Source organism: Colossoma macropomum, unplaced genomic scaffold (genome assembly GCF_904425465.1).
Source record: "Colossoma macropomum unplaced genomic scaffold, Colossoma_macropomum, whole genome shotgun sequence".
Lineage (NCBI taxonomy): Eukaryota > Metazoa > Chordata > Actinopteri > Characiformes > Serrasalmidae > Colossoma > Colossoma macropomum.
The window spans coordinates 16438830-16458508 of record NW_023494790.1 but is presented as its reverse complement, the minus strand read 5'-3'; the positions used below and the strand labels follow the sequence as shown (position 1 = coordinate 16458508).

Sequence of the window (19679 nt, the reverse complement as noted above, 5' to 3'; positions counted from 1 at the left end):
TAAGACATTTTTGCACCAATGCATGCTGGGTATTGTAGTGAGAGAACATTGTGGATGAAAAAACACAAAAAATCCAAAATTGTGAATTCTGTCATGAAGCTGTGGGATGCAGTGCTGCACTGTAGAATATTTTATAATGTGACAACATATAAAATCATCTCTATTCAAAGAAAAGCAAATATCTCAAAAATGGTAACTTTGTAGCAGAGGGCAAAAAAGTTCTTTACTTTTAAGTTAATGTAAAGAGATTTTATTCCAAGCAATTTTGGAGCATCTCTCACAGCTACTGTGCTCAAATAATGCAGAAAAAAATCCCCAAAAATAGAGATGCACGAGTTTTTTTTCTTTTTTTCTTGGACAGTGACAAAATGTTTATTTGAAGCCAGTATGCCACTTTAAGCATTTCATAAAACAGAATGATTGGATAATATATTCAGAATATATATGTGGGAGAGATCTGGATTTTTGTGCTGTTCAACAAGGATAGGCTAACGTCAGCTTGCCCACACTCTAAGCTTGGGATAATCTGACATTCAATAATGAAATTGAGAGATTCCAAGTCAAACGTACATGGTGCAAGCAGCAATACTGGCAAGAACTTTCCAATCAAGACCATAATGATGAAGACTGTTTCTGAGGTTTGATCTGTTTGATAGTTCGCTCCTGATGCAAGGGGGTTTCTCTGCATGTTTTCATTTTAATCCCCCCACCCTGCTGGGCTCGCAGGTCAATTATATCGACTTTTCATGAGATCTAGAGCAGCTTGTCAGCACTCAGTGACAGGCTTTGTGACAGGCTGACTGTTCACTGTAGAACAGCAGAGCTAATTATCGCAGTCTTGTAGAATTTCACCAAGCCACAGGCTGCAGAGCGTGGAATCAAACAGCAGGATGGGACAGAGATAAAGGTGATGTGAGACCTGACAGAAGGAGGATTAAAGCCTCTATCCTTCCATTCCTCCACTCTTTCTGTCTCACCCCTGACCTGTTTGATTAAAAGTGGTTCTGCTTGAAGATCATCTTTCGCATTCATCCCGATAAGTGTGTTAGTCTGTACCAAGAGTAAAATAAGGTGTCATGAAAAATCGCTGAAAGCTTTTAAAGTGTATCATCTAAATCGCTGAGCTCTGTCCGTTCAGCAGCAAGCACCAACTTCCTCGCAGGGTGAGTCATGCAAATGATGGAGGTGATATGAGGAGAAAGATGTTAATGAAAGTGGAGATCAAGGCCAATTCTGACTCAATAGCCGATCGATACAGAACCCATGAGCGTCACTTTGCAAAGGCCAACAGGACACCTTCTTTCATCCACAACAAGCATGGAGAGAATGTTCTGAAGTAGCACGCATACATAGAGGAGAAAGCCCCTGCCCACAGCCTTCACCACCGGCCATCGATCCTTCTTCTTGCCCTATGAAATATGCCTGTAAATTATCCCTAATGGGACTGCGAATGGGAGCTCGGCTCCGGCTGTCAGAGTGATGCATGCTGGAAGAGCAGATGGGCAAGCCTGACTGTCTAGTCCCACAAAGAGAAAGAGAAAGAGAGAGAGAGTGGGAGAGGGAGATAAAGAGCCTGACTGTCAGTTCAGGGTCACTGTTGTAGACCTATATAGCAGACATTACTGCTGCCCACAACTGCTTTCCCTCTAAGCCAGCAGATGGGTTTTAGCACGGCACATCAGGGAGAATCTCTACATGAAAAAGAGTCAAAGTCATAATGAGGATTCGTTTTGCCAAATAAACTACACTAAGCCTTTGAACGCTAAGCCTCCATAACGCATCATTAGGCCTTCTGCAACCCTAACGCAGGCATTAGCAGCAAATTAACCAAATTGAGAACATAAGTGGCCTCATGCAGATGAGTCAACAGCGAGCAGAGAGACAGGATGTTTCTCCAGCCTAACGAGTTGTGACGGAATGACCCACTGATCTTTCCTGCACGTTCCCACACTGAGACATTCCCAGTACAACGTCATCCGCACGTCTGCAGATGTTAAGCCCTGCTCACAGAGCGGTAAGGCCTCAGGCAGGGCTGTGTTGCAGAGAGTATGCCGTCTGTCAACAATCCTACATGGATTTCAGTTTAGGCTAGCACCGAGTCAGGTGACTCTCTCCATGTCTGGGCAGGTTCTGGAGGGTGAACAGATTTTCAGGAAAGATAATAAACAGGCTTCCCACTTTATTAAAGGCTTATAAAGTGCTGGATCCAATTCCTATTGACAGTCTATGTTTGTTAATTGACGATAGCTCCTTCACTCTCACGCTGGCTCAAAAATTTTTATTTTTGCTGGTCTAACCGCTGCTAAAAAGATTGTGTAATTGGTTTAATCCAAATACACAACTGTTGTGACAATGGCTATTATTCTATTATGACATTGGGCCTCATTCACCAATATCATTCAGTTTTTGCTTAAATATGTTCTTGAGAAAAGTCTGTCAGATTCATGACATGTTCTTAAACTGCAGAACTGTTCACACCTTTGTGCTCTTTAGTGTGTATATTCTGTTCTTACCTAAGAACAAATTCCAAATATGAAAACACTGGTCAATGTCAGAATCATCATGAAAACTGTGTTCTCAAGAAATTTCTTCTTAAGAACAGTTGGTGAATGAGGGCCCATTGTTTCCCTTGAGTGGACTATTGCAATAATAAATAAAGCTAAAATAGCTGCAATATTGGCATGGGATGTGACTGCATCAGCTCTTAAGGATTTATTTTAGGTTATTAGATGAATGCCCCTAATAATCCTCCCTGTATACCTGTTTTTTTGTGTATTTCAATTGGTCTGATAATAGCTGCATTTGCTTTTATATTTTAACTGTATTTTCTTTTGTTTACTGTATTTACACATTTTCACATCTGTGTATAAAAGAGGAATGTGTGCTCAGAAAAAAAGAATTACAAATATATGAAAAATCCAACAGCACAAGCACAATTGTTTCTTCATTATAATCTGTCTGATTTGTGCTGGGGGCTGTCTGTAATTGACTGTGATTAGATTGTTAATATTACTCCAGTGGCATCACTAGGGGGTAAGGCTATAAGTAGCATCATTAGGGACCCTGTGTAATGCGTAGCACTTATAGCATGAGTACAGCAAAAACTGGAAAAAAAACTGGAAAATTAGCTTCATGCTGTATTGACAGATGCCATGGTCATAATTTGAACTCCTGGTGCATGTACCACAAAGTGTCACACCATAAGATTGTCTTCTCTGGCAACGACGTTTAAACAATGATTTTAGAACTTGCTTTCCTCAAAAAGTTCACAAATGACTTTTTTTGCTGCACAGAGGACAATCCAAAGAGGCTTTGAATACAGGGTAGACAGGGTCACCACAAAGACAAGCTTGCTCTCTTTCAAGGTGAGTGAATTCTCTCTGCCTGAAAAAACAGACTCTCCCCTGATTCACTGACTCTCTAAAGGAACCATGCACCGTATCAAAGAAAAAGATGCGACACCAGAGAATAAAAGGCAGAATAAATAAATAAACACCCAGAAAATACTGATTCATGAAGGCAAAGACCCCATGCTGCCTAGCCTTGTGCTCCGTACTCGTGGCTCTATTTGGCTGCCCACAGAAACAGCAGGGGTTGTGGATAACTGACAGTGGCCTGCCAGCAGTACCACGACTGAGCTCTACAATGCCACCACAGATCAGGGATTAGAAATGTCACACAGAACAAAAAACAAAAACAAACCATACTTTTCTGACCCGATCAAAAATAACAATAAAATCATCCTCAGCTGTTTGAGGATGAACTTTTTATTTTAAAATATGGGATCGACAACATTCTGGTTAATTATGTTTCTGGTTAATGTTCATAGAATTGAACAATTATTTGTCACATTGCCTAATTAGGTTAAAAAGCTGCATTCATGATTTGAGTGATATCAGCTTGGTTCCATTCAAGTCCAGAGGCAAAAGGAATAAAAACACTTATTAAATAACTGCAGCAGTGTTTTGCAGTGGCAAACTGGGACTATAAGAGCTAGGACTTCAGTTTGAGCAATAAGTGTCAAAATCCGTCAAAAACAAGGAAAAAAAGCATCTCTATGATAACACACAGTTCTGCCAGCCCTCCAGTGGGATTCTTGTGGTATGTAAGTGCTAAGCTAAAGGTGATTCACATTAATTTTTTTGGGCCATTCTAAAAGTAACACAGACATCTGAAGCTTGTAAAAGACATTTCATGTTTAATTTGAAGCTTAAAACATAAATTAAGACCTTGTATGCAGTGGCGGATCTAGAAAATCTTACCAGGGGTGCAAAGGTAGCAAAACAACTCTAAAGGCACAAACACTCGCCCCACAGCAAGGTGGACACCAATAATGTGGCAGAAATTTTGCGGTAGCATCTGGGGTGGCCAATCAGGTTTTAGGAAAGGCAACAGGCCACTCTGGCCACCCTTATAAAGCCACATATGTTTTTATTAAGCAATTTTACAGTGACTCTTTCATTAACAAGCCCTGGCATAAAGCTGCAGCCCGTTTTCCATTTCTAATCGAACCGATGCAAAAATAAAAAAAAAAAACACCTCTAGAACTTTCAGAAAGCGTAGCGTGATGTTTTTTCTCTTGAATTTGGTCCCAGTTATTGGAAATCAAAATGTCATTGGTTGATTCTACTGCCATATCCTAATTATGTTAGTGGTTCACCTGACCTTCAGCTCCTGAAGTCCTTACCAATGAGAGAGTTAGCTTGGCTGTATCTACCTTAATATTACAGAGAAAAAAACCCTTACTGGATAATTTTCCATTGGGCATTACAAGAGTTTAACCTTTTTGTTTCCAACAATGAAATAAGTGTTTCTGAAGGCCTTATAAGCTTAGGGGTCAGGAAAATATTATATGTGTCATTTTTGCTCAGAAAAAAACATGCTGTTTCTGATCTCTGCTCCAGAGTAACCAGCTATCACCTCCCAGCACCATGGATAGCAACCTGCTACTTCAGCGTTTCTTCTACAGACAAACATCAAGCATGTGGATGGAGGTCAAAGTCCAGGAATGATGCAGGACTGCTGGTCACTGACGTCACCAGCTGTAGGGTACCATTTAGCACGCTTGAAGTGCAAACAGAGCTAGAGATGTTCACAATTTGGAAAACTTTTAATGTATTTTATATAATTGGGACATTAACAGGAACTGACCAACATTATTCTTTTATGATTTTGCCAAATAGCTAACAAATATGAAAAATATGATGTGACCATACAAAACCTGTAGTATGATTTAATGCTATGGTGGCATCTTTGGTTGTCCTATAGTCTCCTATAGCTATTGTTTTTTTTGTTTTGTTTTGTTTTGTTTTTTTTGAGAATGAGCAGAAGGTGAACCAATGATCTCATTTTCATACTGACTTACCCAACCAGATTCCTGACCCCAGACTCAACTTTCCCAACCCAATCCACACACTCTAAGGTACACAAGCCTACAGGCATTTTTCTTCTCCACTCTTTACATACAGAAGCCTTCCACAGGGTCATACACCAAGTCTGTTAATGCATGATTGTGTTTAAGATGCACTGTAGCACCTGATCCTGTGACAGTAATCGGGCTGGGAAGAAGCAGGACAAAGTGGGTGAAATTAGGTGAGCAGCGGAGCGTGCAGACAGAGCAAAAACACACTGAATAATTCCGCTGCACATCCAGAGCGTTCAGTCAGAGCATGATGTGCCGGTTCCCATGGGATGCCATAAAACTCCTGCACTGACCTCTATAATTCATCATCATGGTGGATTCATCCTGGGTGACTTTCAGAGCCACATACATCTCTTTCTGCTCATGCTGCCCCCGAGATTAATTATTCAAATTCTCCATTCTGGTCAGACACAGACATGAAGGGCAGCAGAGCAGAGTTAACCCCAATAAAAAGTCAGTGCTTTCCAGCTTTCTGTGTTCCAGAGATGGATGAGGTCACTGTGCACGGGGCATCATGGCCTTTAGCGCTGTTTCACTAACCTCACCTTGAATTTCATATGGGACTTACTGTAGCAGTCACTTTTTCATTACAGCCCATAAAACATGGACACCTTTTGTCTCCATTTAAAGGCACAATGATCCATAGATGTTGAAGGGCACAATGCAAATACCCATGAAACTACCCTGCTGTGTATTTCAGGCATTAACCCATCAATGCTCTGCCTACAAATGCATTATTTTATAATAACTGTTGCCACATTGGGCAGTCTTTACAGAATTCTGGCAAAATTCCATTCAAACCACGAACTAAAAAAAAAATTAAAACACCTAAATTTAGAGTGAGTTTTTTTTTAACACATTTTTCCCCAGTTCACACCTGCCAGCAAGGTCTCCCCATCACACAATGCTACCAAGCAGAGAGGGTGAAGGCTAAAGACATGAGACACAACATTGCATCTTAACACAACATCACTGGGGAGCCTAAAGCACTTGGAGGAGAACACTAACTGCAATGTCTGTTCTGTTTGCTAACAGACAACCACATTGGCTAGCACAGCACAGGGAAGCGGGAGGGCCATCCTACCCACCCAGAGACTCCTGGCCACAGATGGCCGTGGTATTGCCAAGGATCGAACATATGATCTCCTGGTTAGTGGCTCAGCTGTCTAACACTTGCCCTAAGTTTTCCCCGAAGTTTTGAATATTTTATTGTAACAACAGAGTGCAGCTTGGCAGCGTAGCATTTTAAACTGGAAAATAAAACATTTTGTAGCCACTCTATACAAACAGCTGTCAAATTTGGATAATATATTTTTTGTAACTAATTGCACACTAGAATTTCTCATTAGGTTGAATTGTACTTTTGCCACTGCTCTGGAATCTAGAAACAGTTGCTAAGCAAAACACATTTGAGGGTGGAGCATTGAGAGGTTAGTTTAGTGTAAGTTGATTTTTATTTGGTTTCTTTTTTATAAGGAGTTTTATGTAGCCAACTAGTATCAAAACAGTCGGAGCAAACTAGCAACATCAGAAATAAGTAAAAAATTCAAAGTGTTTTCAAAGCATTACAAATTTACAGCACTTTGTGATGCACATAACAGCCATAAAGACATTTGAATCGACACTGACCTCATTTTGCTGATACATTTTTTGCAGTTGACACAACCTAGCTAATGAATTCTCTCACTCAAGCCTCTAGAGGGCAGCCTAATTGAGCATGGATTGGGCGGGGGCCAGTGACATGGACCCTGGAGGACATTTTGGACTGTGTCCAAGAAGAAAAGGATAGAGAGGTCAGGCAGATGTTATTGCAGAGCCAGTGGCACCATGCAAGCCCACAAAAACAACACTGAAGAGATTCTGGTCCTGTACACTAGTCCACTTATTCTACCATTAATTGCACTGAAAATCAATCTAATTATATGAAGGACTCATGTAGTCTCTTAAGGAGAGCCCTGGGGCTACCCTAGAGGGTAATTACCATCAGAAGAGAGTGTAGCAACATGGAGAGAACATGTGTCAGAACAGAACCTGTCAGCACACACACACTCTCCTGCTTTTACAGACTCTCAGAATGACACACGTTCAAGGAAGTATGTGTGCGTGTGTGTGTATGTGTGTGTGTGTGTGTATGCTGACCACAGTCATTTGGAGCAGAAGAAAGCATGCATTAGCAGCACTGAAAACAGCTGAAATGCACATTAGCTATGACAAACTGATTCCTAACACCCCGATAAGTGTCTGTGCTGTTGTAATATCTAATCCCTGATGCACAGAATGCTAATTAGTCTGTAATGTGTTTTTAAAGAAAGGTTATCACTGTGGTTATCAAATGTCTGCTAATCACTTTTTTCAAAGGACATAAGCCACAATATCCTGTGGAGTGTTTGAAACTCTCATCTAGGTTATAAAGTGACAAGAATAATGGACCCACTTAACACTGAAATGAATTGCATGCGAATATTCATGTGATTATATGATAGATCCCTTTTGATATCACGTTATTAAATTCAAACCTCGCAGTGCATGCCAGTGGCAATGCTTCTCATCAAGCTGATATTAAATTAATTCATCTTGCAAACTAAAGTGATGTTATGACTGGTTTACCACAATCACTGTGGGTGGGCTAATGTAGTCTATGTAGAGCCGTGAACAAAAGCAAATTGTTTCTATTAAAGGACTGTGAATCAAAACCACATACCAAGGCTAGTAAACATCAAATTAAATACCTTATTTATCTGGAAAAAATGTGAATGTGTATATATATCCACACACGTATTTGTTTCATCTTCACTTTAAATGTTTTCTTTAAAGTTGTGTCTTCTAGAGATACGTAAGCATTTTTAAATTTTCATATATATCGCTGTTGTCGGAAGAAAACCTTGTATCTCTAAAATAATAACTTTACAGGAAAAGGAAAAAAAACTACTTTCCTTTTAATATGAGTCAAAGGAACCAAACTTTTTTCTTTTGGTCCATTCACCATGAAGTTCATCCACGATGTAAAGGGCAACAGGCATTTTCAAACTACATAAAAAACTGAAAAACAAAAATGGAGATACAAGGTCTTCTTCCAACAGCAGCGCAATTAATGCACAATTACTGTTTGTTTGTTAAATTTAACATACAAACAAAAAACTAATAAAATAAAATGGCCTGTGCAAAAGTTACGGAACATTTAATATTTTATGCTTAATTTTTACTCCCAGCAACCAAACAGAAACTGTGCACTAAAATTATAAAAAAATGCCAGATTTAACTTAGTTCCCTGTAAAAGATGTGTTCATTTATTTTTACTTAGAAAATCAAAAAGATATTATGGGTCATTTTACTAGAGGTATTCAAACTTTTGCATACGACTGTATATGCTCAAGCAAATACAAAATACATACAAAGAAAGTACTATGTAGGCTGCAGAAAAAAAGTGCATTATAAACACTAAAAGAACTAAAAATGTAACTCTGCATCCTCTAGATGCTTCTAGGTTCTACACACTCAGCAAGACCAAAATTACAGCTTGATTTTTCCATGATATCTTTGCTCCCCACACATCCATTCCAGCTCCAGGATCTCACTTCCAGGCCCTTTCCATCCTCCAGAGCAGCAGTTGTCCTCTCTATCCTGCTGCTCCTGGAGGGATCCATCCCTCATGTATAATGCATCTCATCAGGGGTCAGGCTTTTTATATCCACGACCCCCTGTGACCTCCTCCCCTAAAGTACATCTGCTCCCCGGCCCATGAGCAGGACAGAAGATACTGAGAGTGAGTGTGGTGTTTAGCCCCCATGCGCGGACCCTCACACTCGGGGAGTCGTTGTGCAGATAGCCCTCATTTGTTGGGTTATTCAAATATGTGCAAATGCAATCCCTCTCGCTGTCACTTTTACTTTCCACGAGAGCACAGGGAACTGTAGCATGTCACAGGGCATCTATATTTCACTTCCCGAACTTTGAAAGGAGGCCTTTTTGGGGACCTTATATAACCGTCTGCTTCTAAAATAAAACGGAGCTCTGCTAAAGCACACAGATCCCATGTCCATGAAGAAGAGCAACTTCAAAAGCTAGTGTGCTGTGGAAGACGAGAAGGAAAATCTGAAAACCCAGGAGGTTCACCTTCTTTTTCCAACACACACACACACACTCCTGTACATGTCTCAGCTATGTACCCACACAGCTGACTGAGCTGATGGCTGCAGCTTGACAGAGAGAGAGAGATAGTGAGAGAGAAAGAGAGAGAGAGGTACAGAGACACAGAGAAAGAGCAAGCTGTTCCAGGGCTGTAAAGCAGAATTAAACTCAAGGAGGGTTTAAAGATGGAATGGGATATAAAATAAAAGCTGTAAACCACCTTTTTGTTATTTTTCTTGTTAAAGACCCCAGAGACCACATAACAGATTAGGCAGTTTCCAAACCCACAGCCGTAAACTGAGCCAACGTTTCTTTTGCAGTAGAAGGCAGTGTTAAAAGAACAGAGCAACTTAAGGCTTGTTCAATCTGCTAAATGCAGCCGGGAAAAGAAAAAACAGGCCAATAGTCTTTACCTAGCGGCAGTGCCTATTTATAGGAGGCAAATGCCACTTCAGATTAGTGTCAACTTCTGGTGTTTGGTGCCCCCTGGTGCATGAGAGTAATACTGCAGTTGTACAATACTTCATTACTGATACACAATTGCAGGACAGCAAAACTCATCCTTTAACAAAAGGAGCAAAAAATGAAGCACTGATCTTTTTAAATCACTAAGATGAGCAAAAGCCACTTTTTTACTTGACATCTGTTACAGTGTGTTGTGCTACACTGTAATGGATAAAGCCCTACTGGTTACATTGCTTCTCATCAAAACTAATACGTTGACACAACATACTAAGGCATGGGAATGAGACAGTTAAATTGTGGCCACAAGTTAGTAAGGCAAGGAAACAAGATAGATAACTTGTCATTGTTAAGTTGTGGCCTACTTGCTCGTTCCCATGTCTTAGTTATGCCCATGCAACAGAATCGCATTGTCACACCTTAGTGAACTGTGGCCATGCATTATTTTTATTAAGATGCAAGGTCACCAGCAGGGCTCTGTAGAAATGCTTTCTATGCAATTGTGAATTACAGAAAAAATTAATGATGGTCACCCTGATCACCACCAAGCCAATTTTTTATGGCAGACTGGGGTTTGGATCGCTAAAGCCCAGAAATTCATAGCCAGTGTGTGAGAACATAATGTACAGCATAAGCTTTTCACTGATACTCAAGGCCAGATCACTTCAGACACCACTTCATTGCAATGGCTGTACTGACACCTAGTGTCATTCTTTTGCATTCACTCCAACATGTCTGCTTCATAACAACCACAGTCTCATTCATTTCATCACCGAATCAAAAATGTGGGCTGCACAAATCAACGGCCATTTGTTCTTTAATATTCACTTTTTTGCCCAATAATGCTACAGAAATACGTACTAAAAAGACATTTCAGTTCTGGCTCACAAAACATCCTTCATGAGTAACAGATCAAATCAGGAAGAATCAAATACAGCTCAGAAATAACCAGGCAAGCCAATGTCTTCAAATACATTTTTTTTCAACCATCTACAGTTTAGTGTAGACATTCAACAGTTTCCAACTGTTGTATAAATACTCCAATCCACAGGAAGCATTTCAGAGTTGGCTAGCTTTAAGCCAAGTCCAAAAAGAAATATACAAGAAACCTCAAGAGCGAGTTGAACCCTTTTGCCCCTGGAGAACTACACTACCCTCATAAGAATTAGCGAATATGGCGAAAAAACTGCCTGGTTTGGGTTTAAATCAAGCTGACCTCAATTGCACCCATACTGCTTACAAAATGAAGAATTGTTTTGGTAGAAGTTACTTGCCTTAGAGACTGTGCTCATGGTTAAACCTGATATCAGTCATTTTCACAATGGTCTGGCAAGTTATTACTCTGTGCATGTGTACATATTCATGTATTAAGTGGTCTGCTATAGCCAATAGCCCTTTTTGAAAAACGAGAGAAAAAACACTGGCTTCAGCTATATCCAAAGGGTACTGCAGACTTTTAAGAGTGGTTACAATGGGATGAGCACGTAATATGCACTTGCCAATCAAGCATGTCATCTACTAACATAAAGTGGGCTTCACTTTTGCATTTGCACTGATCTGCAAGAAGCAATGTGAACATAAAGTTCAAGCAAACCATCACAGATGAAATACATGACTCAGGCTAGGACTTGATGTTCCTTATCAATCTGCTGCAAAGTGGAGGTGTAGCACGAGGTGTTATGGACACAGACAGAAAGAGAGAGTGAGAGAGATGGAGAATGCTCTCTTGGGCTGTAAGTGGTAATTGTGAAACCTGAAGCATCACTTTCGCCCATCTGTCTCACTCGTCCCTGCTCAGCGTTCAACTAGCCACAGGCTTCAGGTGACAGCCTAGAGAGCCAAGCTCACATTGCACTCCAGCAGAGGACCACTGTGCTGTTAAACATGCAGTAGTGATGCAGATGAAACTGCTTTTGTAAAAACACTGTAGCATTAAGATCACCATACCTATTAGAAAGAGCATTCAAAGCAATGCTCATCCAAAAGTAATCATTGACATCTTTGCTGAACCAGCTAACAGCCTGTGAACAAGTCCTCTTTTGTGCTTTTTGTTGACATTTTCTGTTCTGTAAATCGAAAGAAAATGCCCAGATGAACCACATTACCAAAACTATTTTACAAGTATTCCCTGTTTTGTCTTCATGGTCAATATGAGAAGGTTTAAAAGAAACAACGAAAAGAATTACAAATAATTAGTAGAATTACAAATAATAAGTTTTTTTTCCTGATCCAATGTCAATGTAACCAAGAGTATTCTTCTTTTCCTTGACAAATTTAAAAAGAATTTTCAAAAAGAATATGAAAATCTTTTCTATTTAAAAAGATCAAGTACAGGTTATAACTTGGTAATAGTGTCATTAAAAATAAATGGTTCTACCATCATCTTCCATAAACTGTGCTTCAACCTCTATAACACTCATAAAATAATTCAAGTAATCATGTCATATTCTGCTTGGTCTGGCATTTTCATCATGTGTTTCAGGACAACAAGATAAATGTAATAATTAACACTGAGTAACGTTTAATGAAGAAAACTGCACTGAAATGGCCTGCAACTGCATTTGAAGGGACCTGATATATATTTTTAGCAGAAAACAAGTGCTTTTGGATTAAAGCCTTTTGCAAGTTTAACATGGCCTGTCCAGCATATTTAACACATTAGACACTAAGACTTAGAGTGTAGCCACACAACCTGCAATTGGACACATCCTGTCTCAAACATGCAGCACCAAACAACCAATTAAACGTGTCTGCAATGCAATATCCATTACATACATTAGGACTGACTGATGCTTCCATGGAGTTGTAGTTTTATAAACTCCACCAGAGTTACAAAGGTACTAGTCTCTATTTCAGCCACGATTCCTTCCAAGTTCCACAATGACATCAGGAAACAGTGATCCCTCTCTGTGCCAGAGTGGAAAACAATCCGATTAGGCAGAGGAAACTCAAGGCAGGAAAACATTAGTGCAGCAGCACTCCATTCTAATGTATGTCCACCGGGTTTGGCTCCCACCTGTGCAGTTATGTGATTGACTACAACAGTCCTGAGGATGTGTGTGTAAAACAGCCCTTAAGGGAGAGGGCTTAGGCCAGTTACACCACTGCAAGCAAAGACTAAGCAACTGCCTTGAAAATGAAGTTTGAAGTTTTTTTGTTGCTACATAAATCTGCTTTTTAAAAATATAGAAAAAAGAGAAGTTGTCGATTGTATCTAAAAAGTGAATAATACATAGAGTGCTCAGTTGATTTAACATACTAATTTTGTCTGTCAGGGCGTTTTCACACTTGGGCCGTTTCAGCGTCTGAAGTGGACTCAGACCGCTGAGTCATGGTTCCTTTTGCATATGTGAACACGGCAAACGAACTCAGACCCCCCTAAATGGCCCCAAAAACGAACCGAACTGAGACCACCTCTCAAGGTGGTCACAGTTCGGTTCGTTTGTAGTTCGTTTTGTGGTTCGATTAATTTGTGCATTGTGAAAACAAAACGGCCGAGTTCGCTTTAGCTTTGCTTTATGGTGAAGACCTCGATACTCGCCATACACACAGCCACAGTCTTTACTTCAGCAGGTAAACAGACCAAGGATCATTTATAAGGTTCTACTCAGGATAAAGTCTGTCCGTGATCTGAGACAGACAGCAACGCTGACTTATTAAAGCGATCAGACGCGAGAGCTCGCGTGATTATACCGTGTTAAAGGCTCGAGCTGGGCACGCAACGCAATTCTCAGCGGCCCACTTGGCAAGCGCTGTGCACACCGTGAGTGCTGGGAAAGGGGTCCGAGTTCTAATGGAGTTGTGGTCTGAACAAGAAGTGGTCTGAGATCTCAATGGACCAGAAAGAAGACTGAGTCCTCTTTACAGTTCACTTACATTGTGAACACAAAAAGAACTGAGGTCACTTGCAGTTGGTTCCCTTCCAGGTTCACTTTAACAGAACTCGGTTCGGTTCTTTTAAAACGAACTACATGTGAAAACACTGTCAGTTTCACAGGACTTAGGTTAGACATCACCATGACTCTTAACATTGTCATACATATTTCTGTATGCATATTCTCATCAATGTCTAATTCAGAGTCCAGAGGCCTCTTCAGTTTAACCCAAACCATGTATTATGTTTCTGCTTGGCAAACACATGCATCAATGTGAAAATACTTAAACAGTCTGTTAAAAACCAAATATAATAATGCCTGGGTTCTTTGAAATGATATGTGTGCAGATAGTTTAAACTATGAAGACCTCAAGATTAATGTTGTTGCGAAAAGTGTGACTTTTATCTGAGTCATATACACTAAATAATCCATCATTTCAAATGTGCTTCCTTACTGTTGGGGTAATTCAAAGCAAAATTAGCCAGATGTTGGAACTTACTCATACGTCATGAATATATAGCTCAATGTAAACCCATACTTCTGCCAAAACACTGATTTTGTGGTCTCTCCTGCTTTTAAAAGACGTATTCACATCCTCATCCAAAAGTAATCAGTCACATGACCACTTACTGACCGTTAACCCAGTCTGTCCAGCTACTGAGTGCCCAAGACTGTAACATTTGCTTTTTTCCTCCTTTGGCTTGACGTCAAACCAATTTTAGGAAGAAAGATAAAAAATGAAAGGCTGGCCAATGTCATTGCTTTCTTTTTCTGTCACAATTTTTACGGGACAAAGCAAGGTTGCCTAAATATGGGAAGAGACCATTTTCCACTCTAACAGAAGATACAGTTAGTGCCTGAATCTAAAAATAGCTGCCAGCCTCCACTCCTGTTCAGAAATACCATGTTTCTCGTGTTATCTCTCTGCTAAGACACAGGATGTGCCCTGCCAGGCCAGAGACACAACATAGTTAAGAAAAAGCAATGCACTCCTTTAACTTATTGTGTAATGAATGGCAGAGTCGTTGTCATTCACCAACGTCAACATCCAAGCAGTCTTCCTAGCAACTGAGTGAAAGAGCAGTCATTGCAAGACTTCAATGACTTAGAGTACCAAAAAGTAGATCTGCATTCACTAAATCTTTGCACTATAACACAGAAGAACTAATACCTGACAACTCCAAATCTGCTGTTAAAAAGTGGTGAACATCAAAATGTAGTAAATATCTTATTCATTCAATCGTAAGAAACCACTGGAGCCTGCAGACTGAGAGAAGAGAGAGCACTTCTGTCTCTCCTCCCTTTCATTTCTCAACACTGGGTCCCCTGGTGCATAGTTCATCAATAACGCCTGGGCAAAAGACCAAAACAAGGGTTGCCATTGAGTAAGCAGGGCCCAGAGCAGAGAGGAGAGAGCAGTCCTTCAGTACTTGTTAATTCCGAAGAGACGGACACCGTGCAGCTGTGGTAGTTTGGGAATGAGCACAGTAAGCAGAGAGACTGTGTTGATGACGAAGTGGACACGATCGTACTTGGTGTAGAAGCTGGTGAGAATGTACCTAAAAGGAAGAGGGCCACGGACAAGGGGTGGCAGACATAAGGGAGAGAGACAGAAACATGAGAGGCATACAAATCCAACAGACAATCTCTCAAACTCTAAAACACAAAACTGTACTGTATGTTACTGAGCCGAATGCACTGATTTACTATTACAATAACCAAGAATAACCATAGGGGCTATAGCTAACTCTCAAAATAAGGTATTAAAAATGTCAACAATCAATCGCACAAACATTACCTCCATGAAATCACACAGGGCAAACAGCAGGAGGATATTTCGTAAAGCAAGGTTTCTCAGTAAAGCTGTATAATGTATTACTTATTAAAGAGTTGTTACATCCTGTATCCAGTAACGACATGGAATACAACATAAACTTGTTGAGTTGCTTTTAGGTTATAGAATAGTGTGTAACTAAACAGTGTGGAAGAAAGGTTTGAAACTGTAAGCGAGTTCTGGCAATTTAAGGGGTTAAACCCAAAGTAAAGAATAGATAGACAGAAATGCAGAAAAGCTTTTCTCCTGTTTGACACATTTGACTTTTAGCTTTTCAGGTTAACTGAGAAATCCTGCTTTGCAAAACACATCCCAGGACATTAATCTTTTATCATCTTAATCAATGTTCAGGTAGCCTTGTCTAATTTTAAGTAAACAGCAGTATATGAAGGTTACGTCATCATTCTATGCAGCAAAGGGGAAAGAGAAGCAGAGCTAAGCATGTTGACCTGACTTCTTGCATGTTTCTAAATCAGGCTGCTCTCAGCAGCACACACCACAGGAAGTCAGCACTGAAACCCTAAGCAGGAGGGCAGCCATAACAAAACCAGACAGACACAGGACAGAAAAGGTGTCTGTCTGTTTTTAGAACTGAAGATGGAGATGAGAAAGGAGATACTCACAGAATGATTGGGGTAATGGTGAGAAACTTGCGGGAGGCGGTGAACTGGACCCCGTAGTCCATCTGCTCCCAGTGTGTGAGAAGCCGAGCCTTGCCCTGGTCTGGAGTCTCAAACGGAGTCCCTTTTACAGTGTGCAGGAGTAGATACATGCACTGCAAGACATAAACAAGCCTAAATTTTACCAAGAGAGGAAGGGCTTATTACCATCTTTGATACACATTAGAAAGACCCGATCTGTAGACGTAGCCAGACCATCAGAACAGTGAGGAGCACTGATCTGCTTTGGGCACAGGAAGACTAGAAAGCTGATACAGTACAACATTCTTAACTTTGCCAGTGGCTGAAATACAAGAGCCTTGAGTCAGCAGCAAAACATGCCAAAATTCAGCAAAAAAAGTTCAGAGTTACAAAATTTACCCAGGTGGGAATCGGTGTCAAAGCACCCCTATTGTGTTCACTGTAAGTAACTACAAGCTAAGCCAAATTTCACAGTACAAAACTGGGCAGCTGGTCTCTAGTGCGCAACAGCACATAACTTCAGTGTTTCAAGATGCATAACAGTGCATAGTTTAAAAAAATATAAATAAAAAGCATGTGTCTCACCATGTTGTGGATGAGGTTGGTGAGGGTCCAGACCACAGGCACGCTCACGAAGGGAATGCTTAGCAGAATGACGTGAAGCAGGCCGATGCCCAGCAGGTAGGACAGCCACATGCCCCGGCTGCTCATTACCCGCGTGTTGGGGTTCACCTCGCTGTGAGCTGTGCCCACGTTCATCCTGGCACAAAGTCCCACGTTACTGTGAGGGAAAGGAGCTGCAAGCGGTCTGCGTGGCTTCACTCATTAGACCTGGAATAACAGTAATATGTTCAGTTCACACAGAAAATCAGAATGAACACCTAAAGTGTTTTCAACATTGAGTGTGGTATTGAATTAGTACTTACAGTGCTCAATGTACACCTAGTGTTGAATTACCTTTCAAACTGTTGCATTAACATCTACAGTGTTGCATAAACATTAATACTGTAATACCTACGGTGGAGAATAAACTGACTGTTGAATTCATAGCTATAATATTAATCTGCACACAAAAACATTGGTGGTGTTAACTGAATACTGAAATATTTTATGTACAACAGATTTTCATATAGATCAATAAATGTCAGCAAACAAAAATAAGTAAATAACTTGCGCGCCTTGGTGTCTTTCTTTTCACAATGCAATGAAACATAAACGTAGAAAGAGGTTTGAAAGCCAGTGACGCAGTAATAAACAAACAGCATGCAAATGGAGAACTATTACGGAGTAATATCAGACTATTACGCAACCCAACAGTCGGCAAATTCAGTGTTGAGAATCTATCAGAGACATGGTAATCATGGACACAGCATAACTCATACACTACTTACGAATAAGACTGAATATGATAAACAGCCAGTGACTGGGTCAAACTCCTTATGCACTGCTCCGTTATCACATCAGTTCCTCTGCTACAGCGTTTCGATAAAGTTTATCGCGTTATCAGTCAGTGAAGATGAGCGGACAGCGGCGCGTCTTCATCCTCCACATGTCCTCGGTTTCCTTGGCCAGTGGCCCCTAATAGTGAATTCGTGCCTGCTTCGTATCTTTTAACAAACAGAAAATTTGCGGCCAGCAGCTGCTGACCAACACGGCGCGACCTCCCAGCTGCACGTCATCACTTTCTGGGCTTCATGCTTACGAAAATGGGCGTTTATTCTTCCAAGCACACTAAGCTGCAATTGGCTTCGTTAGGTCACGTGGAAAGTGTGAGCCAATCACTGCCGACTGCGTTGTTCATTAGCTGAAAAGGCCCTACGCCCCCCTTTTAATATCACAAAGCGGACCAATCAGAGCTGTCAGCCCAACTTGAGACTTATGGGAACTGTAGTCATGTTGTTTGTTTTTTTACCAGAATGAATTAGACTTGTCTAGAAAGTTATGCAAACCCCTTTGTCGGACTATCTTGTGTACGTAATGAGATTTGAGTAATGTTGTTGAGCTTGTAAAATCACCAATGACGAATGAAAAGTGTTGAATTTCCAGAAAGGACAGAATCACGTTTAAATAGTGAGCTTTCACACAACTAGTCCACATTAAATGAGACTTTTTGTACCATATGAGGTTTTAGAGTGTTTACTTGAACAAATCTGGACATAGTGGAAGCAGCACAGATACGGAAGTCCTGATATCAGGCAAAAGGTCAAGAGTGTCTTGTTCTAGATTCTAAGCTCTAGTTTAGAAATCATTAATCCTCTTCTACATCGGTTATGTTGCACGTCATTAAGGGGGACTCCACCAATTTCTCAAAATTTATGCATAATTCAATAGCTCAGACATAAACGAAGTCATTCAGATTGATTTGATATGGAATGGTGCTTCGTTGAGAAATTTATTGACTTAGATTTCTTTACAGTGGTGGTCACAGAGGTCAGAATGTCTACAATGCAAACATAGCCACTATATTTGCTATCCAAAACGACCAGCGAACCTTCACGACTCTGGGTTTCTACATGTAATGTTATGTAAAATAATATTAATTCTGAATATGTTTTTGTTGGGTTCTACTTTGTCTTACAACACCCTGCATCTGCCAGTTTAGGCCAAAACCTCAAAACTTCAAAATCTCAAAACTAATGTAAAAACAATGTCTCAGGCTTCAGGCAGAGTATTCATAATCATTTAGTGTAATAACTTTCTGTGAGGGAGCTTTTAGAGGCATTAAACACTTTAGATGTCTGACTTGGTTTCTCTTGAACAGAGTATTTCACATCAAAGAACTCTGAATGACTTTCTTCATATCTTTAATTATACAGAAATGTGGAAAATGTGGAAAATAACTTAAATTCCCCATTAAGTTATATGCTTCATCTGATTTTAAAAGCAGTTATAAAAAATTGTTAGGCCTGCACATAGCAGAAGTTATAGTCTAAAACCAAAATATTCACTATCATTATTTTAAGTGATGAGCAGGCTATGAAATCCAGTTTGTGAACAATTAAACACACTGTAGAACTAAAACGAATCAAACATTGTGGCTATTACCAGACCTAAGACATAACACTAGTTATCATCCGTGTTCTACTAGCCCAGTCATCATGCCCAGTGGGAACAGAAATATGAGTCACAGTTCAGCATTGCTTTCACTGCTTTTACTGATAATTAACTCTACTAAGGGCACATGACTTCAAAGCCTTGTGGTCTCTCCTCTTTCATTCCATAGCCCTCTTGGCTAACATTTTAAAACCTGTTTAATTATGTCTAAGAGCACAGAACACCATTGTGACTGAGATTCTCCACAGTTGCAGCCCTCAGGC

At 40.3% G+C, this 19679-nt stretch overlaps 1 protein-coding gene across 1 annotated transcript; it reads right to left on the bottom strand.

The window, feature by feature from the left end:
- Positions 1-4174: 4174 nt before the first annotated feature.
- On the bottom strand, positions 4175-18051 carry ormdl3 (ORMDL sphingolipid biosynthesis regulator 3). Its single transcript, XM_036572369.1, has 4 exons — positions 17754-18051; positions 16948-17193; positions 16345-16496; positions 4175-15446 (listed from the first exon to the last, which is right to left on the bottom strand). The coding sequence occupies exons 2-4, from the start codon at positions 17119-17121 to the stop codon at positions 15311-15313; spliced, it is 462 nt and encodes a 153-aa protein (XP_036428262.1). The 5' UTR covers positions 17122-17193; positions 17754-18051; the 3' UTR covers positions 4175-15310.
- Positions 18052-19679: the final 1628 nt, after the last annotated feature.